At 34.9% G+C, this 14,155-nt stretch overlaps 1 protein-coding gene and 1 long non-coding RNA gene across 3 annotated transcripts in view; both read right to left on the reverse strand.

Moving 5' to 3' along the window:
* Window positions 1–302: 302 nt before the first annotated feature.
* LOC124299541 (uncharacterized) lies at window positions 303–938 on the reverse strand. Its single transcript, XR_006907030.1, has 3 exons — window positions 889–938; window positions 569–665; window positions 303–476 (listed from the first exon to the last, which is right to left on the reverse strand). It is a non-coding gene; the product is annotated as an uncharacterized LOC124299541 (long non-coding RNA).
* Window positions 939–7,235: 6,297 nt separating this feature from the next.
* Window positions 7,236–14,155, reverse strand: part of LOC124298884 (protein grainyhead) — a 71,894-nt gene continuing 64,974 nt past the window's right edge. Inside the window, exons 13-14 of one of the 2 annotated variants that reach the window (XM_046751927.1) lie at window positions 11,737–11,801; window positions 7,236–10,448 (exon numbers count right to left, since the gene is read on the reverse strand). In XM_046751927.1, the coding sequence (XP_046607883.1) occupies window positions 10,148–10,448; window positions 11,737–11,801 (366 nt within the window). In that variant the 3' untranslated portion in view covers window positions 7,236–10,147. The remainder of the gene's footprint in view (window positions 10,449–11,736; window positions 11,802–14,155) is intronic. The other variant, XM_046752735.1, reaches the window with a different exon arrangement.

Raw genomic sequence — 14,155 nt, forward strand, 5'->3', positions numbered from 1 at the left:
CGTCTAAGATATCGTACATGACCAACTTGCTTCACAAACTTCCAACCGATCAGGCAGCGCTTTAGCGATGCTCGTACATTTGAGATCTAATGGTCAAGCCACTTCGGCAACACGACCCTCACGTTTTCAGAAGATCCCGGTCCTATAAAAAACCATAGTTCGATTAATTTGATTACCTCTTTGGGAAGGTTGTCTCATACTTATTAGGTATAAACTTCATTCTTCATTAAAATATTTCATTCGCTACTCTAAACTAACGGCTGAAGTCAAGCAATTTAACGGTAAGATAAAACTTGCCCGGAGAACGAAACAACCACGGCCCTTAATCTCGCTCAAAGCGCCATAAAATGTCAGCAGAGAATGTAAAAGCTGCGGGCTTGGCATCAAAGATTCTATTCAGAAATTGCAATCTTCTTTATTATATATCTAGTCTCATGGGGTAACCCGCACGTAAAGCAAACGTAGCCGATGACAAACTGCAAGGGAGATCAGGATTGCCTGTAATTTAATCGTTTGTAGCGTGTCAAAGTTGCGTGAAAAATAGACGATCTTATCCTGATATTCTCACAATACTCGATCAACGGACTGAAGAACCCAATTTCATTGCAATTTGCAGAACTCCTCCACAATGGCCGGCGTGTCGATCCTCGAAGTGTCACGAGCCTCTGAAACGTGGACGACATTAAAGTACAAAACTAGAAATTACGATCGGGCCATCGGCCCCCTCAAGGTCGCAACACCCACTGGGTACGTGAGCCCGCCATTTGACCAACCACACACGCCCGTCTTCGTACGTGTTTTCGTCTTTGAATGCGCCATGAACCCACACGTCCGCTTGGGCTGTTCACTATGCACCTCAGGGTACGCAAGCAGCTCCGGATTACTCACTCTGATCGAAGAATCGTGGTTCCCAAGTTCTACGCCGACTGCATTCGATATTACGACTAGCAGATAGAAATCGACTGCGAAGTGGAAGGCGCACGACGGCGATCGTGCAGTTTTGTTGGAGAGCTGCCCATTCTCGATTATACTTCTGGGAATCGCTAAGCTCGCGATATTTGCTATTCTAGTTTTATGGTACGTACGATCGCGGTGAAAGGATATTCGCCAAATTGATAATTTGTGTCAAGTAGGGATAAGCATAATTTTCTTTGCGGTCAACCGCTGCGTCATTCGCCAACCGGTAATAATCGATTCCTCCAGCCAGATCAAAGAGACCAAGGAAGTTTGCTCCCGTAAATCGGGACTTCCCGTTCTGCTATACATATAACAGACTGCCGATCTGTTAATGATTTGAAAGAAGTTATACGGCGGTACTTTTGAGCCCTAGTCGGGTGACGGCAACGTTAATGCCTTTTTAAAGTTCCGTTCGATAGTTGTGTTTGATTAACGTTCCGGAGATAATTGATGTCCATTATATAAGGTACGTGAAAGAAATAAATATTCGTTGTTATTACAGTGACGCGTACAAGTGGATATACATGTATACTGTTAGAGCTTCAAGTTGCGTTGTCTAAAACATTCATACACAAATAAAACTGATAATTTCTGGACTCGCAACCCGTTTTATATTGCGTTCGTTTATTTACTACGAATAAGATCCTTTCATTCGTATGAATGATCCCTTTATTCAAATCAGAGGATACGGTGTGAGCGCTCCTTAAGATTGCGTGCTATAGTAAGTAACACTTTGAATATATATTCATAAGGCTATTCTCAAACTCCACGGAATCGGATGCCCACAAAGATACGCTCAGGTCTGATTTGACCGGATCGTGTTTTGCTATTCCTATTTCGATTCCCGGTACCCATGATCCGCTTATTGTAGATGTTTGCTCATAAGTCAAATCTTGTACCGCCAAGCCAATTAGTTTTCACATCCTTCTCATACCTCTACACCAAGAAACTGAACTCTGCTTTCATATTCGCATATATTAATGGTCCCCAGATACCGTATCGGTTTTTCACCTCTCGTAGTTTCTGTCCATATCTTTTTTTCTTTTTTTTCTTTTCACAAACAGAATATAGCCTGCAAAGACTGGCTATATTACTCATATTCGCACCGCATATCTAATCGTCTCGCTGGTATTTCCGCTGCAAAATTTTTATTATCTTAGTACAAATAGTTGCGATTCGTATTAGACGTTATATGTGCGGTGCGTTTCTAGTCTCGAGGGCTAATATGACTAACTGTGGCTCGTTTAATCAACACGGGCTAAAACCGATCCCAATTATCGTAAAGATTGGCAAATTTGGTCCTAAATTCATATTTAAACGGTGATTTTTATATTAGTTAGGTAACAAAATGGTAAAAAATAAGCGAATTGTTGTTCGCCTAAATCTGATTTTATCAATATTTGAATCAACATTCTAACTCCTAAATTATCGCTCGGCATCATTTGTATTTTTAAAATGACGCCGAGCGATATTGTCGTTGCAACGATAATATATTAGATACTGTTCACCAATTTTTTTGTTCAATATTCCAACACACAAGTGCGATTTCTCCAATTGTTTGTAAAGTGAAATAATACATTAATTATTCTGCAAGTCCCATTTGCAGGCAACCATCGATGGCTGGCCGTAATGCGGGTCACCATCAACCAGGCGCCATCACTTCCGACGATACTTCGTTGAAGTTCTCCATTCTATTTGATCATAGAAATCAAAGTGAATTTTGAAAGTTATCAGTTCAGTAATCAGATGGTCAAAAAGTTAATTTTTTTTCTGCACCTCGACGCAATATTTTCTGGTGCTCAAACTTGGGAGAGTATGGCAACTGTCAGGGTATTTGAAAATCTTCGTCCACTCGTGTAAACTGTGACTGCTGTTACCATTTTATAATGCGCGTATGTATGAATATCAAGTATAACGAATAGACATGATGTAGGTAGGTACATAATATTATTGTATAGATATTTTCTTCATGTATATTACATAGTATCAATATCACTTAATACCTATTAACATTGTGCCTACCTATCCTTGCTTACTTATCAATAAAGCGATTATTTCAGGTACTTATTTGCATAGAAACAAACCAATCAACAATAATATTCATGATACAAAAACATTCTTCGCTCTCCCCTTAACATTACCTATTAATATTTGTGGCATCTTTAAATCGTCATCTGGCACAACTTGGCCTCTCGCAATTCAAACAAAACATATTTACGCATTCAAACTCCTAAACGACTGTGGTTCGTTATTCGTTAATCCATCTGTAATTAATTGGACGAAAATGAAAATAATAATAATCATCACTATAATAAAATTAACCAAAAATTATCGTCAACTGAAGCAACTGAAACCCGATATAATCTACTCAAAGACTGAGGATGATTCGACCACCCCCTGAGAGATTTTGCGGTACAATTTGAACAGGCTTTAAATAACGGTAAAAGAAAAAGAATGTCCAGATATATCCGCGGTTAAGTATGTCTATCTTGATTTTCACGTCCTTCGAAATTGCGGATCAATATCGAACAAATCAAACCATTTCGAGACCGACATCATACAGCACATTGTTAATTAAATTCCATATTAATCCGTGGCGCAAGCAGATAGGTAGGTATATATATAGTAGGCAATGATAATACCGGCTTGTATATAGCTAGCATATATAAGTGTAATTTGCCGCGAGAATTCCTGGTGAAAATTTCATAAATCATTACCGTACTCATTACTCATGCATGCTTCCTGCGGTTCTTTTGCTCAACAAACAACGTTGGTTAGGAAATTCCCGGCTGGGTCGCAAATTTCACGAAAGTCTTACACGTCTTATATCTCATGTAAATATGTATCGTTCGATTTTTATACATATTTTCCATTAGGCATTGTGTGTATTATTGAAGCGATATATTCGCATCGACGTAACATATCTTATATGTTTCTATACGTATATTATATGCATATGGTAATTGTAAATGATCGATCAAACTTTAATTGGAATATATAATATATACATACATAGGTATATATATAGTATATATGTTTATAAGGTCAGATAGGCTTATTTTAACATAACAAATAATGTGTCAAATAACAATGATAATAATAATAATAATAATAATAATAATAATAATAATGGTATTTTGTAAAACATACTAACATATAATATGTATTGTTTTTAAAAATGTTTTTTCTGTTTGTTTTTGCATGAGCGAAAGAGAATAAAAAAAAAAGAGAACAAAAAGAACGAAAGATGATATTAATATTAATTATAATAATAGTAATTATAACGTGTAATATCACCTCTGGCACAATCTCACGATGGCAAGATGTCGCGCGACAATCAAACACATGTATTACAAGTGTGTATATGTATATATATCTATTCATATATACATATGTCAACTTTATATTATTATTATAATATATATATTAGGGTGGTCGTTAAAAATTAAAATCTTTGCGGCGCCCGAAAAAATCCTTCCTTCTGATGAGAAACTACGGGGAAAATTTTGCTTTTGCGATTTAAACAAAAATAACACGTGCCGACGGCCAATTGAAGTTAATTTTTCGATAAAATTATGGTTTTTTTTTTAATTTGTCTCAGTAGTTAAGTTTGGGTAAAAATCATCAAAAACGGCTTGTAGAAAATTAAATTCTCTACAGAATTTTTTTTTTATCACCATATTTAGAGCTAAAAATTCTGTTTTTCCTAAAATATGAACAATTTTCTAACTTCTATTCGCAATTATTGATTTAAATAGATTTAGTTAATGATTACCAAGTTATATTTGATATTATTTATTTATTTAAAGAACGAAAAAGTACAATATCATTTTCTATGGATTAATTTATCAATCCCAACTTGGGGATTGCGAATAGAAGTTAGAAAATTGTTCATATTTTAGGAAAAACAGAATTTTTAGCTCTAAATATGGTGATAAAAAAAAAATTTTGTAGAGAATTTAATTTTCTACAAGCCGTTTTTGATGATTTTTACCCAAACTTAACTACTGAGACAAATTAAAAAAAAAAACCATAATTTTATCGAAAAATTAACTTCAATTGGCCGTCGGCACGTGTTATTTTTGTTTAAATCGCAAAAGCAAAATTTTCCCCGTAGTTTCTCATCAGAAGGAAGGATTTTTTCGGGCGCCGCAAAGATTTTAATTTTTAACGACCACCCTAATATATATATATATATGTATGAATATATGTGTATATATTTATCTCGTAATATATACGGGTGTAATGTACGTATATCAATTCTTCGGTTTGCATGCTGCAATGCAATCACGAGGAATTCATTTTTCCAAATCGACTCAGTCTGTCGCAACTATTTAATATATTTATGTACCTGTTAACGGTACATATTAATCACGTACAGGTATTTATAGAAATTATTAACTACGCCGGAAATGAAACGAGAGAAAAAAAAAAAAATACAAAAAAAACCTAACAAGTAGAACCCTATAAGAGTTTCCACAATTTTTTCATCGGAATTGAGATTCACCATTTCAATTTTAATACAAAATGCAATACCGCGTATTTTATACGTGACGGTACGCGTACAAGCATATAATAATATATTACGGCAAGTCAAAACGGCTGGCTGAATGCTAATGTGCAGAGGTGCGTAAAAAAACGAAAAAAAAGGAATACTATTAATGATAAAAATAACGATAAGAATAATAAGAATCCCCGTATACATACTTTGATTTTCCTTTACACAACGTTGTCAACTTTAGCTTTCTTTTCTAACGTCATATTTATTTTCTTATTCTATTTCTTTCGTCTCTTTTTCACTTTGTTCCCCGTTCGTACACAGCTATATGTATGTTTAATTACGAACAGTGTTTTCTTTACAATAATTATATGTCATGGTCGGATGTATGTTCAATTTCCGCATTAACCCCAGATCTGTTATATCGGTTATAAACCTGCAATCAAGATTTTTATACATCTATGTAAGATGTATAATTAACGTACCGGTTGAAATCCTCAAAGCATCTCTGCAATTACTCGATTAATAATGATAATTGATAAAATTTTAAAAACTACAATAATAATAGTAATAATAATACACATACTACGAAGTTCTAGCAATGATATATCGTTGGAATAAAATTAATTTATATCATGCGTATGAATGTTATTGACAACGGTAATAATAAAAATAATGATCATCTGATTCAAGTAATCTTACGGAAATATATATAATAATAATTATTATTATTATGGTAATTACGATAATGATGATAACATATATGTTCTTGTAATAAATTTAACAAAAATAATAATGTTTACAGAAAAGTAATAATAACATAACATATTGATTTTACAAGCGTATTTTGATCGTTGCTTTGATGTATGTGGGGGGTATAATACGATGTTCGTTTGTATAACGTGCGTGATTAACGTATGTCATAAGAAGTGTATAAATGGCATAATAATAAAGTTAATTATAATAGTAATAATATTAATAATAATAATAATCATGGGATAATCGTTCTTGAATGACAAATATATTATGAACAACATATACGTTATATATACTATATATAGTAACGTAACGTATTATTATAATGTATCCTATTAATCGTATCTGATTTAAAATCTAATACAACCTAGGTATTCTGCAGGTAAATATTCAAATATATAATATAGTATGAATATATATTCATACTAATAACGTATAATTATTATGTTTAAATTTACGCAGATTTCGTAATAACAAGAGAATCCGGGCTTAAAGCCGTGCCTTGGTCTGTACTTATATATATATAACCGGGAATAGATATAATTAATCAATCGATAACCATTAACCACTATTCATATATAAAGAAAAAAAAATATATGTATATACTATATATTCTCATGATCGCTGCATATATGGCCTTCCCACTATATTAATTAATATCGATATAAGAATTTTCAACATCTAGCATCATATGCCATTTTTCCTAACATACTTTATACTTTGCGTTTATATAATATGATCACTATTATATTATTATACGATCTACATTAGTAAACTTCTCTTATAAACTATCGCTGGTCCTTCGCACGATCATTTTATAACCCTATACATGTATAAATGTGGCATATCCATCTTCGATAATAATATGTAATGGACCACGATGTACAATTAAAAAAAACAAAAAAAAAAACAATCATAACATAGTATATATACCTATGTGTATAATTATGTAAAAGAGAAAAAAAAAGGTGAGAAAGGAAACGGCCGTCAAAAAAAAGGTCACGGAAAAGAAAGAAGCTACGTATTTTCTCATTTTCATTCTGACTCTATAAGTGTCTATTTTTTTTGCGATAACACAACTTCTCTGCTATCCACAAACTGTTACCCGTACATTATTACTTTCTGTTTTTTTTTTTTTTTTTTTTTTCGTAAGCAAATCAAGTTTTTATTCGACTATTATAGATTAACTTTGAACAGCCAACCGTATCTACATAAAAACAGAAACGAGCTTATACCGGTAATTAGAACCAATCACACGTAGACTTTACACTCAATTGTTGATTGTTTTTTATCAGTTCAATGTCTGCTATTCAATAGTAACGTGGCATGCCGTCCACGAACGAATCACGCCAGATTAATGGATGAGTTCTTTCAGTTGTCTAAAATGTTTTATTTGCTTCTAAATTAACGTTAACAATCGGTTATAAGGTTTAATGGAGAAAACAAAAACGACAGGTGGACAAAGATCGGCCCCTGTTAATTTATCTTTGATTGCGTAATCGGCATTGTTAAAATTTATGATTGGTGAAGATGCCCGTGTATTGTAAATCTACCTTTGCGTTACGAGTAAAAATTTATAAACTTTAGCGTTGATGTACACGTGGATCTCTAAAGCTGATTCACACACCGCGTCACGAACGTACGATATTCCGGTTTTTTTTATTCCTTCTTTTATTATTACTTTTAAATTATTACAATAATTTTGAGAGCTTGGCGCCGCCGAAAGATGAAAAGAGTGAATCACGCAGGTAAGGTAAACAAGTGCTTACTCATTATAATGGCTTTGCCGGCTATCTCGGCGGCCATATTGAATAATTTTGACGCTGAAATAGCAGATCTTTTACCAATTTCCAAACAATCCCGCAGTACCGATATTCAGCTAAGTCATATCGAATAGTGGGTCAAAGCTTTCGAACTTTTTGTGGAATCTGACTCGACCTCGTTTGTAAGGAACAAACATTCGGAAAATAGTGAAATCTTCGCTGAAACATGAGCTGTCGTTCGTTTTGTGGTTGCCAATTATTATTTTGCGATTTACTTGACTGGATTTGATTTATTTATATTGAAGAGCACAACTGACTCTATACGTGTACAAAGGCTCAACGATGAATAGAAAACATGTTTTGAAACGATGTACGTGGGTTCGCTAAGCCGAAATCAAATCTCATTGCGTTACATCTCTCCTTTCGAAATTTCAAAATAATAAGAAAATTTTTAACAATTCACGTGTATTCAAAAAAATAAACGAACTTCACATGACAAAAAAAAAAAAAAAAAACATTCCCTGCGGATTTTTTAAGCAATGTTTTGTTTAAACAATTTATTGATAACTTTTGGGTACTGTTTTTATTTAAATTTAATTTTCTTATCGTCTTTGACCGTGGTTGATTTTTTCCCGATTTCTATCATATCATAAAGTATTCAATATTTTCGACGAGACTCACTTTTGGTTGATAATGTGTCGCGAATACAGTGAAACTTTTCTTAACGGACACCTCTCAACAAAGGATCCCTTTTTACAACGGACAGTCTAAAAATCTCCAGAAGCACAATTTACACGTTAATATTGTTCTTAATAGCGGCCACTCCTCAATAACGGACAATATTTCTAATCCCGAAGATGTCCGCTGTTGGGAATTTTTACTCTACATCCATAAAAAAATTTTACGAAATAATGAGAACAATATTATAGCGCCTAAGTAATTGTTAAGAACATCGGAGTAGTATTGAATATGGTTGTCAAAACGACCAACGGCCATTTTATAGTTTGACGATTTAAATTGGGCGAATGAATTGTGACTTAACGGAGAAAATTATACTCGGAGTTTATATAAGATGTATAGAGTAGACATAACGAAATAATGTATATAGGTGTAACACATAGCATGAAAGTATTTACAACGATGAAGAATCGTGTGATATCGACGCGATTGTTATAGGTACATAATGAGTTCTCGGGAGAATTATCCGATTATAACGAGAGAGCGGAAGACAGTGCAGTTACTTTACGTATACAGTACAATAATAGAAAAAACAAAAAAAGAAGATGGTGGGATAGGCTCGTTCTCACTTAAAGTGCACACGAGTAACGGTCACTTCGATTCTACTGCCACAATCACCCAAACATAACGATAACGTGATAAAACTAACACGGAGTGTATCCTGTCTCTGGATCATTGATTTTCCCAGAATTTCTGTGGTTGATTTCCTGACCTAACAAGATAAGAAGCGTGTTTTTGCCTTCGATATTAATTTTCATTAAACTGCGAATCTTCGACGACCTGATGTACATCGTAAACGGAGCGATTTGACAAAATTACACATCGGAAGCTTCGTATTTTGAGCCGAAGTAACTGTTCTAGAAGTTTCGGTCGATCCGTGATCCGAAGACCAGACACTTTCCTTGCGAGCCTACATATACGCACACCGGGAAAATCTCTTGAAAGTTGAAAATCAACCGCGCGTGCGCCAAGTAATTCAATCTCATTGGTCGGCAAAATCTTCCGGAAGCGATATTTTTGTCCGCGATGCAGGCGTGCCAACGTACGCAAAATGTGTACGTTTAAATTTTCAAAGCGCGTAAGTATTAAATTCCGACCGTTCTTTGAAGAATCAACTTTCCGACCCAACAACAAATGCTTCCCAAACTTTTCCGATTCGCTGCCTTAATTACGTGAGATTCTAACCTCGAAAATTCGTACGAACCACATCGCCGCCAGAAAGAGGTTGACAGCTGAAAACTCGGGATGGCCAGCCTGCGCGAAGAGTCGATAAAACCCGCGCATGCGCGGTTGAATTTACAAGTTTCAAGAGATTGTACCGGTATAATTACGAATCATTACTCGATTCTGTACCTCTATCCGATCGTTTCCCTTCTTCTTCTCCTCACCCGACTACCAAGCTCGAACTTTTGACTCGGCGATCCTCGTTCCTAGCTCACGTATTGTTGCTCTCGTGAGGGTGTCCATGTTGGTGCTGATGCTGGGAGTGGGGGTGGGGCGACAACGACCCCGGAACTGAGACCGGAACCGAGGGCTGGACCGCTGGGGTCGAAAGCTCGATGAGAGTGACGTCATATCCGGCCCCAGCTCCGTTCCTGATGTCGCCAGGCGACGAGGGATCGTGCTCGGAGTTCGGGTCGGAGTTACTCGATACAGAGGTGTGACTAACCTCGAGTAGGAAAAGGTCTTCGTCGACGTAATATCGCACCATGTCGTCGTCAATTTTCGCCGTAATTCTGAAACAGGAGAAACATCGAATGAGAAACGTTGGTTCGGATCACCTGGACTTTGTGTTCGCACCTGAAATTTGCTCGGTAAAATAATAATAATAATTGTAATAATAATAATAATAATATCGACAAAACCCTATCGTGAATATAAATTTTAGGTCGGTTGTAGAGAAGTGAATAAGGCGAAAGTTTTGAAGATCTCGATGGTCAAAATTTAGATACACGATATTGGGATTTAGTTGTATTTAATTGTGAACGCGGTTTTTCATTCAATTGTTCAATCTGAGGCAACTGAATGTCAGATAATAGCGTAACAATTTGCTCTAAGATTTTCGCGTCTTGATTATCGTTTAATATTATTTCTAAAAAGATCAGCTGATTGTTTTTTGTGGCACCCTGTTACTTAGTCGTGTCAATATCTTGGATCTCAATGATAAGTAGTATAATAATTGAACTTTCAGATGCAATGATTATGTGTTATGAGATTCAACACGCATACTCGGACTGTGTTTATAAATTCTTGTTAGAGTCTCTATGATCGCTTCCAGACTTAATACTTTTCTGTTTTTTTTTTCCCCAATACATCTGCAAAAATATGAGAATTACGTTAAAAATGTGCACTGAAGTGGAGAAAATTAGCACGTACGAGTCATCGTTCTCTTGGCCACACGTGCGAAAGTTTCGCACACGAATGTGAAATCCCTTTAATCGAAAATGATAACCGTGCTACAATCATGGAAACTCGTATATCTCATTGCCAAAAGTGGCATTTCGGATTTCGGTGGCTCATTTCACCTCGTTTAATTACGTTCGAATACCGTTCCTCAGTGAAACACGTCCGTTTCAAAGATCACTAATTTGAATTACCTACCTACAGATTGGCTTAAGTACAAGGTTTTAGTTGCGGGATAATTGGCAGAGATTGGCAGAGAAAAAGCATATTGTCCGTTTATATGCCAGAGCGTATTATTGTTCCATATGCTGTATGTATAACGTGTAAAATTCACGCAGTGAAAATGGTAGACTTGCACCCAACGATTATGACTGTGTAACCAAAACGGTATTATATTTACCATAACCATTGCCAAAACCAACGATAAAACGATCAATCGATAAATACTCAAGCGGTGGGAAGTTAAACGTAACGGGGTGGGAGAGAAACGGATGTAGGAAAACAGATGATTAGTGTGATTTGAAAGAGAAAAAAGTGCGTTCGTGCTTGCGTGCTTGCGTGCAGTGATGTGCAATGTTGTAGTCGAACATGCAAGTAAAGATAACACTCTACTAAACTTACCCCTTTGTGTTTTTGCGATAGAGGTTATTAATACTCGAGGATGCAATTTTGTACTTTGACTCAATCTGTAAAATAGAAAAAAGTAGAATATTAGAATTTTGACAGTGGTTTCATTTTTTCTTTTTTTTTTTTTTTTAAACGTTTTTCTTTTTCTCTCTTTAATCTAATAGTCGTGATACATCCGGATATCTAGATCCCACGACTTTTTATCTGTATATAATATATACGCACGTGCCAAAAGAAGCTGGCTGACGTGGTGATGAAAAATTGTGCGAAAATGAAAAATTATAGAGAAAGAAAGAATGAGAGAATGAAGTAAAGAAAGAACGCGTGTCAAATTTGAATAGACAGATTGAAAGAGTTGAGTTTTCTTTTTCTTTTTTTTTTATTTCCAAAATATGCACAATGTATCCTTCCACTTTTTTCTCTAACTGCAATTCTAAGCGTACGCGTGAAAGTAAAAGAAAAAAAAAGAAAAAAAATTGTAAGAAGTTACTTTGCAAATAAACAAAAATTAATAGGCCTACTCGGGAATAAGCAATTAATGCTTTAAGCGATTGTTCCGCTCTGCACGTAATTTGTTTCACCCTGTCGTCTTGGTATGTACCGACGAAAAAGGGCTGAATTGGTCTGTTTCTCGTGTAATAGACGGTGGTTTAATTACATACGCTTTGTTAAGTGCTGACGTGTTACACGAACATGTATAAGTACCCGAGGCTTTGGCAAGGCATGCAGAGTTATTTTTAATCATTAATCAGTGTATGATACAGATTAAATACAAATATTAAAATGATATTATATACATTTAATATATTATGCTTGTAAGGCGTCCTATGCGTTACGTCTAATTTACAGCGTGTTTCAGTAAATATGGCGAAAGGGAGCTTCAGCATTATAAGGGTTATGCGGATACGCCAGTTTTGCTGAGAACAAATTTCTCAACTCATTTCTTTCCAATATTCTTTACCACGTCGAAGATAAGACGCGGAATAAGAGCCCAGTATGTGACATTTTTAGCGAGGTGTTGGTTTCGAAAACGAAAAGAAGCCTCCGTGGAACCCAATGAAACGGTACAGACAATAATAATAACAACATCAACAACAATAATAATAATAATAATAATAATAATAATAATAGTAATAGTAGTAGTAGTAATAATAATGCGAATAAAGAATATTTAATAGGTTTTTATTCAACTATCATAGATGTATAGGTATGGAGAGGTGTTAAAATTTACAATATAATCATTTTACTCTCCAAAATTAGCTCATATTATCGTACAAACGTACTATAGATATATTGATCTGTATGTATTTACACATTATGCAGCACATAAAGCAATGCTGAACAGATAAGAAATAATTGATTGAAAATCCGCTTTTTACAGTATAGTTATTTTAAAAATGTTAACGTTTTGTCTCCGTACTATTCTCCGCCGTTTCATTAGGTTCGACAACACAGGACTTAAATATGTCAAGTACTTGCCCAAACACCAAGCGCAGCGTTTATTTTATAACGCTGTACTTGATTGTTTCGATTTTAAAACAAGCTTATGTCGACTTTTTGTTTTCAATTTTGTTTTATTATCGTGTAACGTCCTGACAGAACGTAGTCAAATTAATCCCTTGGAGGCGGTTGTTTCAATACATTGGATCACGTCTCCGAATTGGTGAATAAAAACTATTGAAAAAACGCCATGTTACCTTTAGACTGTTTTCTGCGTAAATGTAAGATTTTCGGGGCAATGATTTAAGTAGAGTCACTGAGTTCGAATTTAATAAAACAATGTTGAAATTTGCAATGGATGTAATACGACGAATAGAATCCATATTTTTCAGGATTACCTGCGTTTTGTGAGAATTAAAATTAAAAAATATACACAAGTCGGTGGGTGATTTTGATTTTTACCACAATATTCGAGAACGCTAATTCAAGACGTGATCGCGTGAGATCGCCAATGATTGAAGGTACGATAGAGGAAAAGCGTAATCACCCTGGTAAAAATTTCTACTACTTCTAATTTTTAAAGAAATTGGAACATTTCGTATTTGTTCGTACAAAATTATAAAAAATGCATACTTTTTCGTATAGAATTGTTAATTTTCGATAAAAATTTTCGTACGTTGTAGATGTTTTATCGAAGAAATACGAATTTTCACGAAAATCTACAGGTTTCTATGAGAAACTATGCATATTTACAATTTTTACGAAAACAATTGTTTGCACGTTATTGTATGAAATGTCCCAATTTCTGTAAAAATTCGTGGAAAATTGTAGAAATCATTTTCACCGGGGCAGCGTGAGATACAATGAAAAAGAAACACGAAAAGGGCAGCAACAACACAGCAGCAGCACAAGTAGAAAACGATTGCACACAGTTAGTAGAATTGACTGCATTGCGAGGTGATCGCGAGGCTAG

The sequence above is a fragment of the Neodiprion virginianus genome, chromosome 1 (assembly GCF_021901495.1).
Source record: "Neodiprion virginianus isolate iyNeoVirg1 chromosome 1, iyNeoVirg1.1, whole genome shotgun sequence".
Taxonomy (NCBI): Eukaryota; Metazoa; Arthropoda; class Insecta; order Hymenoptera; family Diprionidae; genus Neodiprion; species Neodiprion virginianus.